The sequence below is a fragment of the Heterodontus francisci genome, chromosome 41, assembly GCF_036365525.1.
Source record: "Heterodontus francisci isolate sHetFra1 chromosome 41, sHetFra1.hap1, whole genome shotgun sequence".
NCBI classification, from domain to species: domain Eukaryota; kingdom Metazoa; phylum Chordata; class Chondrichthyes; order Heterodontiformes; family Heterodontidae; genus Heterodontus; species Heterodontus francisci.
In genome coordinates this window covers 32,111,572-32,133,159 of record NC_090411.1, presented here as the reverse complement: position 1 = coordinate 32,133,159, position 21,588 = coordinate 32,111,572, and the positions used below count along the sequence as shown (strand labels likewise).

Here is a 21,588-nt window from a genome sequence, read left to right as displayed (position 1 = left end):
CCTGGTCATCAGGTGCGAGGCGCTCACGTTGTTGCTCTACGTGGCACAGGTCTGGCCCATACCCCACTCCTGCGCCGTGGCAGTCACCCGAGCCATTTTCCGCTTCATCTGGGGATCTAAAATGGACCGGGTCCGGAGGGACACGATGTTCAAATCTCTGGACAAGGGCGGGAAAAATGTCCCCAACGTGGCCCTCATCCTGATGACCACCTTCGTGTGCGGCTGTATCAAGCTGTGTGTATACCTCCAGTATGCAAACTCCAAGTGTCACTACGTGCTGAGGTTCTATCTGTCCCCGGTGTTGCGAAGGATGGGCCTGGTCACATTGCCGCGGAACGCTCCATGCAGTTGGGCCGTGCCGTACCACCTATCCTTCGTGGAGCCGTTTCTGCGGGAAAACACCTTTGACCACCGGTCCATCAGGCAGTGGTCTGCACGGAATGTCCTCAAGGCCCTACGGGAAAAGGAGACGGTGGATCCTGTCGGATGGTTCCCCGAGCAGACCGTCAAAGTAATTTGGCGGAATGCCTCATCACCAGAATTTTCAAACAAGCACCAAGACGTAGCTTGGCTGGTGGTGAGAAGGGCCCTCCCTGTCAGATCCTTCATGCACACCTGAAGTCTCGCCCCCTCCGCACAATGCCCCCGCAGTGGCTGTGGTGGGGAAGAGACGGTCGCCCACCTCCTCTTGGAATGTGTCTTTGCAAAGCAAGTGTGGAAAGAGATGCAGTGGTTTTTGTCGAGGTTCATCCCAAGCAGCTCTGTAACACAGGAGTCTGTACTCTACGGGCTGTTCCCAGGGACGCACACCGAGACAAACATCAACTGCTGCTGGAGGACTATCAATTCGGTGAATTTGGTCTGCCCGAAACTTGCTGGTCTTCCAGCGCAAAGAGTTGTCCACCACCGAATGTTGCAGACTGGCACATTCCAAGGTCCAGGACTACGTGCTGAGGGACGCACTAAAGCTTGGGGCAGCCGCAGCAAAGGCTCAATGGGGAAAGACCACAGTGTAAGGTCCCCCCACCAAGCTGAACTGAGGGGCTGGATCTATGGGAAACCCCTCGAACTGTATCGTTAATATTTTCATTTGCTGTAAATGTAAAACTGTAATTGGCATGACAATTGTGAAATGGAAGGGTTGCGAAGAAACTCATGATAGTATAGAAGGAAACTGATCTCCCTTGCAATGTTTGTATTTTTTGAAACTGTTTGGCAATGTAATTTTTACAGATTTTTATGAATAAAGTATATTTTGGAAATTAAAAAAAATGGAGACGTGTCTGTTGGTGATACTGTATTGTTGTACCCGTATTTACACCTGTTCTGGTCAAAAAGGATCCGAGATGCAGTGAACGTCCTGCGGCCGCATAGGCTTTTGACCAAACTGATGGATATCACATGGTCACTCAATGGCCACCAGATGGACAGCAGAGACTTTGATTAAGGCCTGTGGTTACTGGTTCTGAGGGAATTATTGATGTATCTTTTCCACAGGACTGCTTTGAATTCAGTATCACTACCTGTACTGTTGTACCTGTATTGTTGATCTGTACAAAAAGCTCAAAGTTGAGAGATTTATCCTTTGCTCTTTGTAAATTTCCACACAACAGCAAAGATCAAATAAGTTGACTAGGAACCTCTTTGAGAGATGCAAAGACATTAATATGGAATTACTGAAGACCAATATTCCCTCTCATTCTCTTAAAGATTGCTGCACAGCTGTGCACGGGCATGACCTATTCACCATTGCACTTGGTGCAATTCTCAACTACATTGCTAAAATCATGTAAACATTGGATAATTGCAGTTGCAGCAAAATCATTTGAATCCAATGATAGGAGACAAGTGGAGATCCAGTAGGAATTATCCATTCCAAATCCTATTTGGTATGAAATGTACAATGTGCCTAAATACAAATTGATAGATTGATGGAGCAGCTGCTGGTAGTAGGTTTATAGATTGGAGGAAGTGAAAATTTTGGGGGTTTGAGAAGGGAGGCAGGGGGCGGGAAAGCAGAAAGGTGGCAAGAACAATAAATATCAATTTAACTCATTATGTAGTTGATGTTTTGCTTTGTGTATTGAATAAGTGATGTTCACTCCTTCTAGAAGGAAGAAATTGGAGCACAGATCCACACATTCTCCTCCTCCGTACCAAATGTTTTTATTGATGGAAGTGAGAGCCTAGATAGGTTATTCAATAGAGAGAGCAAGTGCAAGACTTTCTAGAACAGAGTTCAATCCTCTTCCATCTCCAAACCACCCCTCTCCACCCACCAAAAAAGCAAAGTTTATGGCATTTCAGGTCGATTTCATCAGTCACCCAACTGTAATTTCCCCTTTAGTACATTCAAACTCAGTGAGCTCAGACATTGGGTACAACAGCTATTTAGAGCTTACCAGCAAGTCTAAAGTAGCAGATATAAATTTGGCCGAGTGAGCTACCCCAACTGTATCCTACAAGAAGTCAGACTGGGATTAGTGGAAACTTACTAAACACAAAAATTGCTTTCCTAAGGACAGATACTAGAATTGATCCTGGGACTGAAATGATACAACACTAATTCACTGCAAGACATCCTTTGCATTTTAACAAGCAAAAGTTGCAGCAACTAATATTTTGGTTTATTTAGTGGTTAGAGAGAGTTGTCAATAAAGCTGAGAACATACAGCATCAGAGGAAACAACTTATGCTCAGCTGCCTAGGCCCCAAACTCTACTATCCCCTCTCTAAATGTCTCTCAAACACTTTAAAACCTATTTCATTGACTACGTTTTTGGGCACCTGCTTCTCTCATGTGGGGCAAAGTCACATTTTGTTTAACATTCCTGGTGAAGCATTTTGGAATGTTTTACTATGGTAAAGGCACTATCTAAATGCAACCAGATGTAAAGAGAATTGAAATTGCCTTGGATGTTGAAGGTCTGACAAATAAACAAATCTCCCCATGATAAATCTATTACACAGCCCAGTTCTTCCAGATGTAAACTACATTGTGTACATTGGAGTGTTAATCTGAAAAAATAAAATAACCAAGGAGAGAAAACCCAGTCAAATATGGAGTAGTTTATTTAGAGTTAACATTACAGTAAGAGATCAGGTCTCAAACCCTTGGTACAAAGTCAGAGGCCATCACTCCCTAGAGGACAGGGAGAATCTTGCACATTATATAAACAAGAGTACTGAACACAATAAACTGACTGCAGGGATTAAGCTCAGTCACACTCCCCAAGCGTGTGCTTGTCAAACAGGTACTCTCCCATGCCATTGTCAGGGGCTCCCAGTCTCTTCAGGTTGGTGATGTGATCTCCAAGCTTCTTGATCATCTTCACTTGCTCATCCAAGTAGTGAGTCTCCAGGAAGTCACACAACTAGGGAGGTGGAGGTAGAGAAAAAAAAAACTAGTTATGTCCATCAGCAGATACCAAGGAATGTTTGAGCTTCCCTTTGACTGTAGGATTTCAATTGTCTTGGACGGGATGATAGTAATGTTAGCAATCTTGATTGCCCCTCTAGTCTGTCAGTAAGTTCAGTTACTGCAGAGCAAGTTACTTGATCACAAGGACACATTTAGTTAATAGCCATATTAGACTTACCTCCCAGTTGGAAGTCTGCAGTCTGTCCAAAAATAAAATATACAAACCTAATGAGATTTTACAGTATCTGTGTCCAAGGACTACTGCAAAGACCCATGAACTCCAATTTATCCAAAAAGCCCACATTAAAAGAACTTACATGAGGGTCAGTGTTGCCAGTGGAGAGTTTGTGCAGATCCAGCAGACTCTGGTTCACATCCTTCTCCATCTGCAGAGCTCTCTGCATTGCCTCCAGACCATTGCTCCACTCATCCTGCTCTGGCTTCTGGAAAGTCAAACAAACAGTTCACTTATAAATGGATTAAGCAAGATATACAAATACAATGGAAACAGGAGAACAAGCAACCAGAAGTCCCATGTTAGCAGGAGCCAACACATCACAATATAGGTTTACTGCATTAAATCACCACATCCATAGAAATCAATTTTGAACTATTCTTTCAAATGCTTTCTAGAGCAATCAGTCCAAGGGGATCCAGACAGGAGGCCAATCATTCATTGAATCCAACCTTGATGTCCTCCAAGATGATCCGGCCTCCACGTTTATTCTGGAATTTCATCAGTTTCTCAGCATGCTCCCGTTCCTCATGTGACTGCTCCTTGAAGAACTCAGCAAAGTGACGCAGGGCAACATCATCCCGGTCAAAGTAATAGGACTGTGGAGAGAATTTAATATAAAATTTATATTTTCCTCAGTTCTTTCAAAAAGTGGAAACCATTTATTCACTAATTGAGGGAGGAGCTATCCAATGCTCATATAGGACTCAGCCAAAAAAAGGTTAGATGCATTTCTCAAAGTCAGACTAAAATCTAGTGCTGGATTAGTACCTTTTTACTAAAAAAGTAAAATTAGACCAAGGGACCCCATCTGTCCTCTTCAGATACATATCTCAGCACTATTTCAAAGAACAGGGGAGTTCCCTCCAATGTCCTGGCCAATATTTATCCTTCAGCCAACCGACAATCTAGTCATTTCAATTGCCAGGAGCTTACTGTGCATAAAGTGGCTATTTGTTCCCTACATTACAGTGAGAACTAAACTTCAAGAGTACTTTGCAACATTGAGGCAGCATAGAATCAATTGGTTACATACATTTCTAAATAAAATTGGGTGTGGAACTATAGAAAAAAAAAATCCTTACTTCATCTTTTGCACAAATAAAATAGGAATCCAAGCAGTGAACATGGCTTCAACTCCAGGATTCTTAGTGTATCACTTCCAACTAAAAAAAGTAAGCAAATAAGGACCTACCAATATTTTACCAGTTACAGTTACCAGTTTGAGATTGAGCTTTGTTTAATGTTAACACAACATTGACCAGGTTTGTGCTCATCAGTTTATAAACTCAGGTAGTGGTTAAGTTAGTTTCAAATATCAAAACTCTCAATAGAGAACAGTTGCTGAAACATGCAGTCCATTAACTCAACATTACCCTGTCTTACACACTTGAAGCTCTCATTACCCAAGAGGTTTCCTCACCCAGGGAAGAGGGTCAAGAGAAATATAGCTTAAAGCCAATTCATTGAAGTGCAGAAATTCCAACTTTTCAGAATGCAGTGACAAGAAACACAAGACTCACCATGGACAGGTAAACATAGGAGGAATAGAGCTCCAGGTTGATCTGCTTGTTAATAGCATCCTCACAGTCCTTGTGGTAGTTCTGATGCACTTGAGAAGCCATTTTTACTTGTTTTTTTTAAAACTCACTATCACTTAAAGAATACTAACACATTCTAATACAGGCTCTTGTATTTATACCACTGGAGCAGCCTGCATTCAAACAGGAATGACATCACTAACGATGATTGACATCCCTGATAGCCAGTCAGGTATCTCCTATGAATCCGGGCCAATTAACAATGGAGAGGGGGTTTGGGTGAGGGGGCGAGACCCAGAGTCAATCAGAGGTTTGGAATACAGGAGGTTTTGGCAGATTAGCCTCAATGTTATTACTGCTTTTGGGTTAATTGGCCTTCAAGTCTGAACATATCTCGTTGTTTAATGCTTAGTATCAATTATGTGATAATAATTAGTTTCTTTCCCTGACGTGGCTTTTCATAATCTGGTTCTTTTGCCTCACGTTGGTGTTTCTCTGAGATCCAATGCCTTAACATCTGGTTTCATTGCAGAAGTGGTTCAGTCTGGATTAGCTGATGAGATGTGTTGTCTTGGATTAAATCTCTGTTTTAGATGGGCCAGACAGGGTGACAGTGATTCACATCCAGAGCCACCAATCGCACGACAGCCATGAGCCTCTTGGGAGAGATGCCACCAATGGGCACAGTTGACCCACCTGAACAGAAAATGTATCCAGGTATTTACACCTGTTCTGGTCAAAAAGGATCCAAGATGCAGTGAATATCCTGTGGTTGCAAAGGGTTTTGACCAAATTGATGGACATCACATGGTCCCTCAATAGCCATGTGGAGGCCAGAGACTTTGATTAAGGCCTGTGGTTACCAGTTCTGAGGGAACTACTGATTGATCTTTTCCATAGGTTCTCTTTAAATTCAGTATCACTCCCTGTAGATAGGAAGGATGTTGATCAATACGAAAGTTCAATGTGATGAGAAGTATCCTTTGTTATGTGAATTTTCACACAATGGAATGACTGAAGACTGCAATGTCATTGTACTCACAGCAGTTCTCAACTAAGCTTCTGAAATTAACTGTTAAACATTGGATAATTACAGTTGCAGCATCAACATTTGAATCCATCCATCGGAGTGAAGGAGACAAATGAAGATCCAATATTTGGTATGAAACACATCATGACAAATTGATACATTTATAGAGCAATTGCTGATTTGGGGTTTCTAAAGTGATGGCAGAGGAATTGTTAGAGCAGGGGTGGTGGAAGGTGAAATATCTGTTTAACTCACTTTGTGTTTTAAGTTAATTGCTTTGTGCATTTAATGAAATACATTCACTCCTTCCAGAAGGATTAGATTGGAGCACAGTTCCACGGGTACTTCTCTGCCGTCAATGCCTTACTCAATTTCTTATTGTAGGGTGTAAGAGCCTAGATAGATTATTCAAGATAGAGAGATTTCAAGTGCAAGATTTTCGGAAACAAGTTTGTGTTTCTTTCCTTTATAAGGCCACTGGCAATTACCTTATTTCGGGTTGATTTCCCAGTCACCCAATTGTACTTCCCTTTAGTATTTTATATTCAGGAAATTTTCTCATTGACATTTTGTAAGACAGAAATAGCTTTACTAAAATTTAGCTCCATATTGAAGATTGCCTATATTCTCTGTTATGCCCTACAAAAAACCAGTGAATTGATGTTAAGAGAATTCCTTGTTTTTCAAATTCAGCTGGCTGAGCTGTGGCAGGAACAGCAAAGATTGGATAACATTATCAGGAAAGAACAAAGCCCATTCCAATTCAAGGAATTAATGAGCAACAGAAAATCCTATAAAGAGTAAGATAACACTGAACTTAATCTGTTGACTTCTGCAAAACACCTTTATCTGTAGGGTGGCTGGCTTAACAGATGTGTCTTACAACAAATCCACAAACCTCAATTAGTGCAGCTGTTCACATGATGGAAAATTACTGAACTTCTCAGCCAGAGATCAATGATGTAGTTGGGTGTTTTGGCCTATGTGTGATTGTTAACTAGCAGGAGTAACTCAATAAAGTTTAACATTTATTTATGTTTGTGTTTATTGCTGACCTGAAACATTAACTCTGTTTCTCTCTCTCTCCACAGATGCTGCCAGACCTATTGAGCATTTCCAGCAGTGCTTGTTTTTATTTCAATAAAGTTTAATATCTGACTTGGTGCTTTGAGTGTATTCTGTTATTCCTGTAATGCTCGTGTCCAAACCAGCCTAAGAGGAGACAAAGTCCCACACTCTGAATGATTATACTTACAAAGCATCCCAGAAAAGTCTAAAGCAACTGTTATGGCTGTGGCTGAGTGAGCAACCACAGGTATATCCTCCAGCAGGAAGGCAAAGTAGGAGTGGTTGAAGCTTACAAGATATTAACAGCTCTTCCCAGGACAGGTATCAGCCTGAAACAAGTTTGATGCTTTAACTCAATTAGTACAACATCAAGTCACTGGGCAACATGCTCTGCATTTTAACAAATCTACAACCACTGATATGAGACATTAGAGATTCAGTACCAGCATGAATAGTTAGTTTTATATACAGATGGCTAGGCCCTCCCAAAACCCTCCAAATCAATACAGCATTCCAGCTAGGAACAGAATACAGTTCACAGGACTGAACCCATGATTAAGTTGTCATGCAGCCCAGCATAATTCTTGAATGTGGTTTACATCAGGCATTAATCTTAAACAAAATCTGGTGCAATTTACAGTTATATTTCACAACAGAAAAGGTCTCAACATTTTGCAGTCACAAGCCATTATTCCCTAAAAGGAATGTCTTGCACACAATTTTACAAACAAAAAAACTTGTTCCCTGCAGTCAGTTTAGTCATTCTTCCCTAGTGTGCTCTTGTCAAACAGGTACTCTCCCATGCCATTGTCAGGGGCTCCCAGTCTCTTCAGGTTGGTGATGTGATCTCCAAGCTTCTTGATCATCTTCACTTGCTCATCCAAGTAGTGAGTCTCCAGGAAGTGACACAGCTGAAAAAGAGGGAAACTGGTTATGTTCAGCAGCAGATGTCAAAGTTCCCTTCAACACTTTGTATTTTATCCTCTTGCACTAGGGGTTGATCAAATGATGCAATTACTAGAATTACTGCATTAAGTTAACATATAGCCTAATGCATGGTTAGATCAGGACACCTTTAGTAGTCAATGTCCAGTCAACCTCCCAGTCTTTACTTTCCCCTCCATTCCCAAAACCCCCCTCCCCAAGATATCTTTTTGACATGAAGATCCTCTGAATAGTCAGAAGGACTGCAAGGTTCCTTGAACTCTAACTTAGCCAAAAGCCCACATAAAAGAACTTACATGAGGGTCAGTGTTGCCAGCAGAGAGTTTGTGTAGATCCAGCAGACTCTGATTCACCCCCTTCTCTATCTGCTGAGCTCTCTGCATCATCTCTAGACTCAAAATACTCAGAACCACCAAGAAAGCTCCAGGACTGAGCAAAGCTCTTGTATTTATACCACTGGACCAGCCTGCATACAAGTAGGGAATGACATCACTAATGATGATTGGCTATCAGGGATTGTCAATCAGGAATCTCCCATGAATCCAGGCACCAATTAAAAAAAGAGAGGGGGTGTGGGGGAAGGGTTGATGCCCAGAGCCAATCAGAGCTTTGGATGGCAGACAGGATTGGGAGATTAGTCTCGATGATGTCACTGCTTTTGGATTCCTTGACCTTCTTCAAATCTGAGAATGTCTCGTTGTTTAATGCTCTCATTTGAGTTAAATGATAATTTGTTACTTTTGCTGGAGTGGCTTTTCATAATCTGACCAAGTTTGTAAATTGCAAGGAACTGTGGAGCTGATGTAATATTGAAAGCAATCAAGTGGGCTTGAGTGAATTTGCAAACCAACCATTGCACAGAGAGATGGAAATGTGAGAATGAGAGGGAGTGAACATTACTGAATACAGTGTCACCCACAGACACGTCTCCATTTACTGTAGTGTGTTTTGGGGCAGGCTTAATGGACTAGCTGGTCATTTCCTGCCTGATAATTCTGTATATTAGATGAGTCCTTTTATGGTCAACTTTCAATGAGCTAAAGAATATTTGAATCTGATTGAATGAGATTCAGATGTTCTCTAACTCTCTGGTTCATCATCGAGTCAAACAGCACATAGAGGTCCATTCAGCCCATTGTACCTGTGCTAGCTCTTTGAAAGAACTATCCAATTAGTCCCACTCTGTGCTCTTTCCCCATATCCCTGCAATTTTTTAATGTTTAAATCCAACTCCCTCTTCAAAATTTTTATTGTAACTGCTTCAATCACACTTACAGGCAGTGCATTCCAGATTGTAACAACTTGAGAAATAAGTCTCATCTCTCCCTCTGGATCTTTTACCTCACATTGGTGTTTTTCTGAGATCCAATGTGTTGACATCTGGTTTCATTACAGAAGTGGTCCAGTCCTAGATTAGGTAATGAGATGCATTGTCTTGGATTAAATCTCTGTTTTAGATGGACCAGACAGGGTGGCAGTGATTCCCATCCAGAGCCACCAATCGTGCTACTGGCAAGAATCTCTTGGGAGAGATGCCACCAATGGACACAGTTGACCCACCTGAACAGAAAATGCATCCGGGTGTTCACCCCTGTTCTGGTGTGGTCGCAAAGGGTTTTGACCAAACTGATATCACATGGTCACTCAATGGCCTCCCAGGTAAACAGCAGAGACTTTGTATAAGGCCTGTGGTTACTGGTTCTGAAGAAACTATTGATTGATCCTTTCCACAGGACCACTATAAATTCAGTATCACTACCTATAGGGAGTAGGGATGTTGATCAATGTGAAAAGCTCAAGGAAATAACAACAATATGTTACATTCTGAAGAAGGGTCACTGACCTGAAACGTTATCTCTGCTTCTCTCTCCATAGATGCTGCCAGACATGCTGAGTATTTCCAGCATTTATTGTTTTTATTTCAGATTTCCAGCATCTGCAATATTTTGCTTTTATGTTATATTTATATAGTGCTTTTAATGTAATACTATGTCCCAAGGTGCTTCACAGCAGCATTATAAAACAAAGTATAATGCCAAGCAACATAAGGAGATATTAAGTCAGATAACCAAAAGATTAGTCAAAGAGGTAGGTTTTAAGGAGGAAAGTGAGGTGGTGAGGTATAGGGAGCATATTCCAGACACTGGGACCTAGAGAACTGAAGGCACGGCCACCAATGCTGAAGTGATTAGAATCAGGGATGCTCGATAGGGCAGAATTAGAGGAGGGCAAAAATCTTGGAGTGTTGTGGGCCTGGAGGAAATTACAGAAATGGGGGAGGGGGGTGTGGTTTGAGGCTATGAAAACAAGAATGAGAAGTTTAAAATCAAGATAATGCTTGACTGGGAGCCAATGTAGGTCAGCGAGCACAGGGGTGATAGGGGCAAAGACTTTAGCACAGCACACAGTACAGGCCCACTTTAACGTGGAATGACTGAAGACCAACGTTCCTTACAATTCCCTTAAACATTGCTAAGCAGCTATGCATGCATCTTGAAGGGACTACTGCCTGGGCACAACTTATTTGTTCTGTGCACGGCCCACGGACAATTGCTGCACAGCTTATAGGGAACATTGAAGACTGCAATTTGATTGCACTCACTGCAGTTCTCACCTGCGTTCCTAAATTTAACTTATAAACATTGGGATAATTACAGCTGCAGCATCAATATATGAATCTATTAATAGGGGTAAAAGAGACAAATGGAGATCTAACAGGATTTGGAATGGATGATTCCTATTTGGTATGAAATGTACAATGTACCTAAATACAAATTGATATATGTATGGAGGAGCTGCTGGTATTAGACTTATAACTTGAAGAGAAAATGTAAGAGGTTGGGGTGTGGTGGTCAATAAAAGGATAAATATCATTTTAATTCTTTGAAGTTATTTGCTTTGTGTATTTAATGAAATATGTTCACTCCTTCCAGAAGGATTAAAGTAGAGTACAGTTCCACACATTCTCCTGTTCCCTACCCAAGCTTCTATTGATGTCAAGAACCTAATGAGAATAGAGTAAGAAATGCAAGAATTTTGATTTCCAGACTTAAGTTCAATCCTTTCCCAGCAAGGAATCTAGGCTTTCTCCTCACCCCCCCTCCTCATGGCCAGTGAAATTATGGCATTTCGGGTTGACTTCCCAACCACCCAATTGTTATTCCCTTTAGTACTTGAATTTGCAGAACTCTGCCCTTGTGAGCATTACAGCCAAAGCTTACCAGGAAGTCTGACGCAGCAGGTATGCAGCTAGCTGAGTGAACTACAGCAGGTGTAACCCACAGTAAGAACTCAGACTAGGACTGGTAGAAGTTTACTTGAATACTAAACTTCTCATCCCACAGCATTAGTAGGATCGATCCCAAGTCTAAAATCATAAAACAAATTTGCTGCAAAATATCCTCTAATAATTAATGCAAAGTTACATTCGCTGATATTTCAGTGTATGAGGTGTTAACAGATGTTCCATTGATGCAGAGAGAAGAACCATGCATAGGACACAGTTCCTTGCATTTAGCTGCCTAGACCCCTAAACTCCAGTGTTTACTCCCTAAAAAAGATACTTCTAAGCTTTTGGGGACCTGTCTTATGTCAATTTTGATAAACAATCCAGCCAAGTTTTTAAAAATAGTAAGAAAGATTTTTAAAAAGTCAGTGTTGTTCATGTCATGGCTGGTTGCAATAAAAATTTGCTCCCACTTGAAATTGGATATTTAGCATATGGCTGAAAATGTCCAAGCCCCCACAGAGATCCCAGGTTGGAACAGAAAACAGTACAAGCCTGAAATCCAAGATAAAGTTACCAGTGGAATTCAGCTGACATCAAGCATTCACCTGATGAATGAAACAAAACTCATTTCAATATTGAACATTTTATTTATAGTTATATATCAGATAGTCTTGAGTTCTTTGAAAGTCAGAAGCCATTATTTCCTAGAGGAAGATGATCTCTCACACACACACACACAATTACATAAGCAAGCAGTAAATGCAACAAGTTTGATCCCTGCAGTCAGTTCAGTCACTCTTCCCCCAGTGTGTGCTTGTCAAACAGGTACTCTCCCATGCCATTGTCAGGGGCTCCCAGTCTCTTCAGGTTGGTGATGTGATCTCCAAGCTTCTTGATGATCTTCACTTGCTCATCCAAGTAGTGAGTCTCCAGGAAGTCACACAACTAGAACATGAAATAGAAAATGCCAAACAGATGTTTAGTGAGGATCTTCTCCAGAAGAGAAATTTTCTTCAATTAAATTGAGATAAATGTGCCCATGTCACACTAACCAGACAAGAGCAGATTTACCCAAAAATGGCAAATCAATTCTAATAAATGTGGAATGGACTGCACAAGAAACATTTTAATGTGGCAGATACAAAGTGCCTTGGGAACAGTTTAATGATCCAGGTCTACAGTGTAGATGGCTTCTTGGCCCAAAAACAAAAATCTGAAAGTGGATAAACAAACTTACACAATTTTACCAATGGAGAGTGAAGGGCAGATTCCAATATCACCAATTCATGAATAATTGCAATGTTAGGAACTTACATGAGGGTCAGTGTTGCCAGTGGAGAGTTTGTGCAGATCCAGCAGACTCTGGTTCACATCCTTCTCCATCTGCAGAGCTCTCTGCATTGCCTCCAGACCATTGCTCCACTCATCCTGCTCTGGCTTCTGGAATAAAATAGTGGTCCTGTTAGTGGGAGTGCAAAGTCCAAGGGATGTTATGCTCAAGGTCAACAGGGTTAAAAGCAACACAAGTTATTCTGCCCACCTCAGTATTATGAGGAAGTATGAAGGGCGGAGACCATGATATCAGTTAATTGGCTAAAAATGGCAGGGCAGAGTCAAACTCCATTCCCAATTACACTGCATTTAAAAAAAAAATCTTCAAATTACTTCCTCCATGAAAGTTTACAGCATTAATATTCAAAAATAGTTTCCTAGCTAAGCACCACAAGATTTGAGCCAATAGTTCATATATGGTGCACAAACTCATTCCTTCTGAACATGCACATTTAGTGATGCTCCTATATTCATCAGCTCAGGTGGCCCATCATAACACCCATCGTCATATCACTAACACTAGCAATTTTACTCATTAAATCTCACTGGATTAGGAATTTAAGGGTTCAGTAGGAAACATCTTTTAAGCAACCTAAAATGACATTACAAAAGTTACAAGCCAACCTTGATGTCCTCCAAGATGATTCGGCCTCCGCGTTTATTCTGGAATTGCATCAGTTTCTCAGCGTGCTCCCGTTCCTCATGTGACTGCTCCTTGAAGAACTCAGCAAAGTGACACAGGGCAACATCATCCCGGTCAAAGTAATAGGACTGCAGGTAGAGACATAAAATGCAGAAAGCCAGGTTAGATCCAAATCTCCTCCATGGAGACATGAAGAATGGCCGCAATATTACCCATTCATGATTCCAATCCCTTGCTTTTGAAAGCATTTACAGTTTAATGGAGAAAGTATGTTTCTTTCAAAGAAAGAACAATTGGCTTCATTAATCTTTTCTGAAACTGTTGGAAGTCCCTCCCCATGAAGTAAAAACAAGGAAAGTAGTAAAAATTAGACACGGGGATCCATAATATTTTTTGGGCTAAAGTATTTGTGGTCCAAATGCAGGTTGAAAGTTGAAATTTCAGTGGGACATCCTGCCTTTTCCACCCCCCCCCTCCCCCTTCATTTCCACACCTCCAACACCCACCCCCAAATACCCTCTCCTCCACCAAACCCCACCCCCAATTCAAGTCCAAATATCAGGAATGAAAAAAAGTAAAGCCTTGCAGATTCAGCAGTTTAACTATTTGGCACGAACAAGATCCAACTTCCATGGCAAAGAGAGGATTCAGAGAATTTCACTCAATTAAACTGGGCAAAAATCAGTCCATATTTCACTCACTAGTCACCCAACTAAATGTAATTGTTTGTATCCAAGTTACACATTTGACCAAGTTAATACTTCAAGATGAATCCTCAATTACAAGCTTCACAGAGCTGGTTTCAGGTATAAAATATCTCAGAATAAGACAACTACAGAGCAGGAGGCAGTCTGTTAATGAGACCTTCTACAGAATTACTGTTAAACATAATCCACTGGATTACATCTAGGGAGGGCTATTGAGATACATCCTAAAACCAATTCATTAACCAACAGAATGCAATGAAGTCACAGCCTGAATGTTGAATTAGGACCCCAAAACACACAAAACTCACCATAGACAGGTAAACATAAGAGGAATAGAGTTCCAGGTTGATCTGCTTGTTAACAGCATCCTCACAGTCCTTGTGGTAGTTCTGACACACTTGGGAAACCATCTTCACTTCTACTATTAACAGAAGTTAAATTCAAACACAACAACAGCAATCTAACCACTTCCCTCACAAGCTCTTGTATTTATGCAACTGGATCAGCCTGCATTCAAACAGGGAATGACATCACCAATGATGATTGACAATCCCTGATAGCCAGTCAGGAATCTTCCATGCCTCGAGGCACCAATTAAGGAGCAGTGGGTGAGGTGAGATACCCAGAGCCAATCAGGGATGTGGAATGCAGGTTGGTTTACAAGATTATTCTGTGATTGGAACAAAGGAACAGGAGGAGGCCAATTCAAGTCTGTTCCACCATTCAATTAGATCATGGCTGCTCTGTGTCTTAATGCCATTTACCTGCCTTGGTTCAATATGATTTCATGATCATAACTCACAAAAACCTAACAACATCAATTTTGAAATGTTGACTTGATCCATTTTGGGGAAAGGAGTTCCAGATTTCAATATTCCTTGTTGTGAAGAAATGCTTCCTAATATCATCCCTGAATTGCCTAATCTGAATCTGTTCCAGAGGAAATAGTTTCTATCTACGTTATTAAACCCATTAATTATCTTCAACACCTCAATTATAATCATCCCTTAATCTTCAATACTCCAGGGAATACAGACTGTGCAAAGTGACCTTATAATTTAAGTCATTTAGCCCTGGTATCATTCTGGTGAATCAGTGCTGTGCCCCCACCAAGGCCAATAGATCTAAATGAACACAGTACTTCAGATGTGGTTAACCCCAAGCTTTATACAACTGTAACATAACCTCCACCACTTTGATTTACAGCCCTCTTGAGAGACTAACATTGTATTTGCTTTTTCAATTTTTTTTGTCTCTGTCCACTGGTTTTTAATAATTTCTGTACATGGAACCTTCAATCTCACTGCTGCTCCTTCACAGTTCTGAACTCCTCACTATCCAGAAAACATCTGATTTATCTTTCTTGGTCTTCACATTAAACTCAATCAATCAAAATTTTTCTCACTCACTTAATCTAGCATTGTCCCTTTGCAAGTTTCTGCTCCAATTTACACTATTGAGTGTGCTACCTAACATAACTTGGATATTCTGCACTCTATTCCTTCATTATCATTCATAAATATAATGAAAAGCTGAGGCCCCAGTATAGATCCCTAGAATGGATGACAAGCCATAAGCTTGGAGTACATACCCATTATCCCTACACTCTCTCCTACCTCAAAACCAAATCTCCAAACATATTTGAAGATTTCCTTCAATTCCACAGCCTCCCATTTTTCTTTTTCTCGTGTTGAACCTTGTCTGTGATGCATTTGACGTCAGCTTTCCTTAAACTGAAACTGTTCAGATTCAGCAATTCTGAACATAATTGTAGGAGTATGCAAATGGAAATTCCACTTTGCATTGAGTGGAATTGGATCCAAATTAATATGGCTTGGAGAATTGATGTACCCATGTGTGGGTCTAGAACAAGTCAGGGATACCAATCTTCATCACAATAGATGGAAAGTGATCCACACTGACTCTGCAAACCAGCCAGCAAACTGGGGAAAATAGAGAAGCTTTAAAGTGAACACTGTTGCTCCATCTCTACAGTGTGATATGGAGCACAATCCCCATGGAATTTACGACCTATAAAGTCATGGTGCACCTTTTACAAAGCTCATGTCTACGGTGAGGGAAGATTGATAAGCTCAATTAGTGGGTGCTTCTTACTTTCAGTAAGTGACTGAAGTATCTCCATGGACTCAGCCCAAACATTGGTAAACATACCCCTTTGGTGAATAGGGGTACAGATATTAGTTGAACAAATGGCAGGTTAACCCTTGGCGATAATAAGTGGACAAAAAGGTCACACGTAGGTACTAATGCAGTGTCCTTTCTCAATATTCCACAAGTTCATAATATTTCACCTACAGCAGCAAGAACACTGCTGTAGCAGAAAATGCATATTTCAGATATCCTCTACAAACTTCGCAATGAAAATTGGGAGATGTGAGTAAATTATCCGAGGCAGGCATTGAACCAAGGAGAAGGAAAAGGGGTTTAAATGGAATCATTGGTAGCTCCGCATAATAATCTGAATAATCAAATCAGCTACTGAATTATACAAAGACCAGTTCCATGATGAATACTTTTATTTTCATATACAGCAAGAGATGAGAAAACTGGGAATTAACTAGAAAGCATTCAGCAAGTATAGAATTAATAGTTGTAGAACCCCAATCAACTCAGTGTGTGCTTGTCAAACAGGTACTCTCCCATGCCATTGTTAGGAGCTCCCAGTCTCTTCAGGTTGGTGATGTGATCTCCAAGCTTCTTGATCATCTTCACTTGCTCATCCAAGTAGTGAGTCTCCAGGAAGTCACACAACTAGAACATAAAGAGAAATTAGCAGAGTAGAGTTAGCTTTAAAAAAAAAGCAATAATCTTCATTGGATAAGAATGTTATTTGCACTGGGATAATGGTGAAAGGACTGTACATGGGAGTGAGACTTGCTCTAGAGAACAAGCACAGGCAGCAGGCCAAGATGTCAGCACAGAAGGAAATCATGCTGATCCTGTGGATATGTTTAGCCAGACAAGACCAAAATTTACCCACATGTGGCAAGTCAATTCCATTACACAGAACAAATGCAAAAGATTGATGCCAGAGAAACCAAGTACCTTGTGAATAGTTTAGTGATCCAGATCAACAGTGTGAATGGCTTTTTTTTTTTAAAAACCCAAGAAACATATGGAGTTCTACCAAAGTTAAGGGTAGTTTCTAATGATCACCTTCAAACCTGAAAACTCATTCCAATATTAACTTACATGAGGGTCAGTGTTGCCAGTGGAGAGTTTGTGCAGATCCAGCAGACTCTGGTTCACATCCTTCTCCATCTGCAGAGCTCTCTGCATTGCCTCCAGACCATTGCTCCACTCATCCTGCTCTGGCTTCTGGAACAGAATAGTAGTCTTTTTAGTGGGAGCGCAAAGTCCAAGGGATGTTATGTTCAAGGTCAACAGGGTTAGCAACAAAGATAATCTGTGCACCCCAATACTATGAAGTAGCATTGTGAGGGATGTGGTTTAACAACTGGGATGACAGACCATTACAGGACATGATCAGTTCATTGCTCTGCCATTTTGGCAGATGCTCCAATCCCAATTACCCCAAATATGTTCCAATTTCCTCTCAAAATCCTCCATCCATGGAAAGTCTACAGCTGTGGCCCACATTCTCCAGACTGTTACCTAGTTAAGCACCATATGTTTGAGCCAATAGTTTACAGTACAGAAATTGTTCCATCTGAATATTTATTTATTGACTTGATATCTATAGGAGAGAAAGATCAGCCAGTCATACCAAGTCATCAACATTAGGAATTTTACTCATTAATCTCTAGGTCGAGAACTGAAGTTATTAGAATAAGGAACATTCGCTGAAAGTATCAAAGTTAGATCATAGACTCCTTTAAGAACACAACCTTGATATCCTCCAAGATGATACGACCTCCACGTTTATGCTGGAATTTCATCAGTTTCTCAGCGTGCTCCCGTTCCTCATGTGACTGCTCCTTGAAGAACTCAGCAAAGTGACGCAGGGCAACATCATCCCGGTCAAAGTAATAGGACTGCAGGTAAAAGCAAAATGTAAAGGGAAGATATATCAGACCCAAATCTGATTTATAGGATCATCAAAAATGGTAGCAACATCATGGTAAATAAATCATCCATTCTTGATCTCAAAAGAATTTGCTTTCAATTAAGGGGCTTGGTTTTACAAGTTAATACTATAAAACACTAACTATGTTGAAATGCTCCTCCCTGTAACACAACAAAAAGCAGTAATACTATTTGGATCAAAGTTCCATTTCAGCATTTAAACTACAATTATCAGCAGGATATACTTTGTCCCCAATGAAGATGCAAGTGATTGAAAAGTTTCATTCAGTGGAATAAGACTTTTAGATTACTGCTTCATGCAAAAGAGTTCAGCAACACAGGATTTACTCATTTACTAAAGGAGGAAAGACAGGCCAGAACTAGTCAACGTTTCACCAAACTAGTCACTAAACTTAATGGTTGCCATTCAAGTTGGAAAAGTTGACAAAGTTTATACATCTTCAACATGAATCCTCGATTGGAAACTTCATGGAACATGGGAGTTACTTTCAAAATTGAGTACATATTACAGAACAAGGAATAGTGTCTCTGTTTCAAGGGTATTCACTGATTTAAGTCAAGGGAGAACTACAGAGATAGACTATAAACCCAATTGATTGACCTAGAAAAATTATAGTTACTCAAAATGCATTGAAATTCCAGTCTTAACTTTGAAACAGGACCCAAGAAAACAATACACACCATGGAAAGATAAACATAGGAGGAATAGAGCTCCAGGTTGATTTGCTTGTTAACAGCATCCTCACAGTCCTTGTGGTAATTCTGACACACTTGAGAGGCCATCATAATCTTTACTACTAGCAAAAGCTAAGTAACAACAATCTAACTGCTTCCTGCACAATCTCTTGTATTTATACCGCTGGGACAGCCTGCATTCAAATAGGGGAACGACATCATTAATGATGATTGACAATTCCAGGTAGCCAGTCAGGAATCACTCATGAATCCAGGCACCAATTAACAATGTAGCCGGGCTGTGGGGTTGGACCCAGAGACAATGAGAGCTGTGGAATACAGGCAGGTTTGGATGATTATAATGTGATTGGAACATAGGAATATGAGGAGGCCAATCAGCCCCTCAAGCCTGTTCCACCATTCAATTAGATCATGGTTTGCATCTTAAGGCCATTTGCTTGCATTGGTTCCATATTGTTTCATACCTGTACCTAACAAAAATCTAACAGTCTCAGTTTTGAAATGTTTAATTGATCTCAATATTTTGGGGGAGAGAATTCCAGATTTCCATTTCCCGTTTTGTAAGAAATGCTTCCTGACATCACCCCTGAATGGTCTGGCTCTAATTTTAAGATTATACCTACTGTCCTGGACTGCCCCAACAGAGAAAATAGTTTTTCTCTATATACTGTTCTGACCGAGGTGGGAGGAGTGCATTGTTTTTCTAGTTCCACTTCTCCACAGGTCACAACATATATTTAAATGTTTACCCAGTTACCGATACGGTCAATCATAGACTCTATTTTTATCCCAGAATAAAATACACCAACCAGGTTTCTTTAATAAACAACAAAATTATCAGTTTATTATAAAACAAGACTTAACCAGTAACAAAGCATTATCACACAGATTGAAATATGAAAGTTCCCTTTTATCTTAGCCCCTCACACTAAAGGCCTGCTCAGGTCATGAAAAAAAACCCGACGCGGACCCAACAGAACCACATCGGACCCAAGCCTGATCCTGCCCGAATCCCTCCATTTTCTTCCCACGCCCGACCTGACCCGAGCCCGACCCGAACGGAGCCGAGCCCAACCCGACCATCCATAGAATCCTTTTCAGTTTTCCCAAAATAAAACAATGGCCATAATTCTAAAATACGAGTCTGCCAAAAAAAACTAACAAGAAATGTTGCAGCACCGTCATAACAATAACCTATCAAACCTATTATTCATGTTCAACACATCAATTATAATCATTCTTTAATCTTCTATACTTGAGGAATACAAGAGTCGTCAATGCAAACTGTCCTTGAAATTTAACCCTTTTATCCCTGGTATCATTCTGGTGAATCTGTGCTGCACTCCCACAAAGATCAATATATCAGAGCTGAACACAGTACTCCAGATGTGATCTAACCAGAGATTTACACAAATAAAGCATAACCTCTACCCCTTTGTATTCCCGCGCCCTTGAGATGAAGACTAACAGTCTATTAAACATTTTAATTCATTTAAGTACCTGTCCACTAGCTGTTAGTAATTTCTGTACACGGACCCCTAACTCTCTCTGCTCCTCCACAGTTCCTAGCTCCTCACCATTTAGAAAATACTCTGATTTATCTCTCTCTGTCCTCACTCTATCTCACATTGAAATTCATCTATCACATTTTTGGCTACTCACTTAATCTATCAATGTCTCTTTTCAATTTTCTGCTCCAATTTACTCTACTTACTATACCACTTAACTTAGTGTCATTAGCAAACTTGGATATATGGCTCTCGATTCCTTCATGTCATTTATAAATGTAATGAAAAACTGAGACCCTGGTACAGATCCCTGGGAGAGATGATTAGTCATATCCTGCCAATTGGAGTTCATACCCATTACCCCTACTCTCTGTTTCCTACTTCCCAACCAATTCCACAACCATATCTCAAGGTTTCCTCCAATTCCATGTGCTTCTATTTTTCCTCATCTCTTCAGTAGAATCTAGTCAATGATGTATTTGATGTTGGCTTATTTGTGTTTTCTCAAAGTGAATCTGATTGAATCTGTTCTCCGATTCAGAGCTTGTCAACATAATCGCAGGAGTCTGCAAATAGAAATTTATTTTGTGTTGAGCACAATTGGATCCATCTCTTGGAGAAATGACACTGCGCTTGATGGGTCTAGAATGAATCTGTGATACCAATGACCACAATAGATTTAAAGAGATTGTCCAGCCCAAGACATTACGCCGTGAATTTGCAAACCAACAGACATGTTGGAGAAATGAAAAGTGGAGAGCTTCAAACAGAACTCTGTTGCTCCATCGAAATGCAAATTGGAGGTCTAGCCCATGGAATTTAAGAGTTATGAAGTCCTGTGTTGTTACTTTTGCAAGGGAAAATTTTAACCTGAAATAGACAGTGTTGTGACTACCTAACCCAAATATTTCTGCATTGACTATCCCAGACATTGGTAAGTAGGGCTTTTAGTGAATAGGAGTGCAAGTAACAGTTGAACAAATGGCAACACAGCCAAAAGGCAGATTAAGATGGTGAATGCTTTACAATGAATAGAGTCAGAGTCATTTTTGACATAGGAAGCCATTCGGCCCATGGAGTATCTGGTGACTAGCATAATACATTCAGTCCCATTTTCCTGCTCTAGCACCTGCAAGTTATTTTTTCCTCCAAATGCTCATCCAAT

The 21,588-nt window shown here is 40.5% G+C and overlaps 2 protein-coding genes across 2 annotated transcripts; both read right to left on the bottom strand.

Annotated features, from left to right (window-relative positions):
- Nucleotides 1-3,218: 3,218 nt before the first annotated feature.
- Nucleotides 3,219-5,281, bottom strand: LOC137353689 (ferritin heavy chain B-like). The gene is made up of 4 exons (XM_068020050.1): nucleotides 5,180-5,281; nucleotides 4,109-4,255; nucleotides 3,739-3,864; nucleotides 3,219-3,374 (listed from the first exon to the last, which is right to left on the bottom strand). Exons 1-4 carry the CDS (start codon nucleotides 5,279-5,281, stop codon nucleotides 3,219-3,221), a joined length of 531 nt encoding a protein of 176 aa, XP_067876151.1.
- A 5,848-nt stretch (nucleotides 5,282-11,129) lies between these two features.
- On the bottom strand, nucleotides 11,130-19,005 carry LOC137353583 (ferritin heavy chain B-like). The gene is made up of 7 exons (XM_068019943.1): nucleotides 18,901-19,005; nucleotides 18,021-18,167; nucleotides 17,365-17,490; nucleotides 13,426-13,572; nucleotides 12,784-12,909; nucleotides 12,266-12,414; nucleotides 11,130-11,244 (listed from the first exon to the last, which is right to left on the bottom strand). The coding sequence occupies exons 1-7, from the start codon at nucleotides 19,003-19,005 to the stop codon at nucleotides 11,130-11,132; spliced, it is 915 nt and encodes a 304-aa protein (XP_067876044.1).
- Between the last annotated feature and the right edge of the window lie 2,583 nt (nucleotides 19,006-21,588).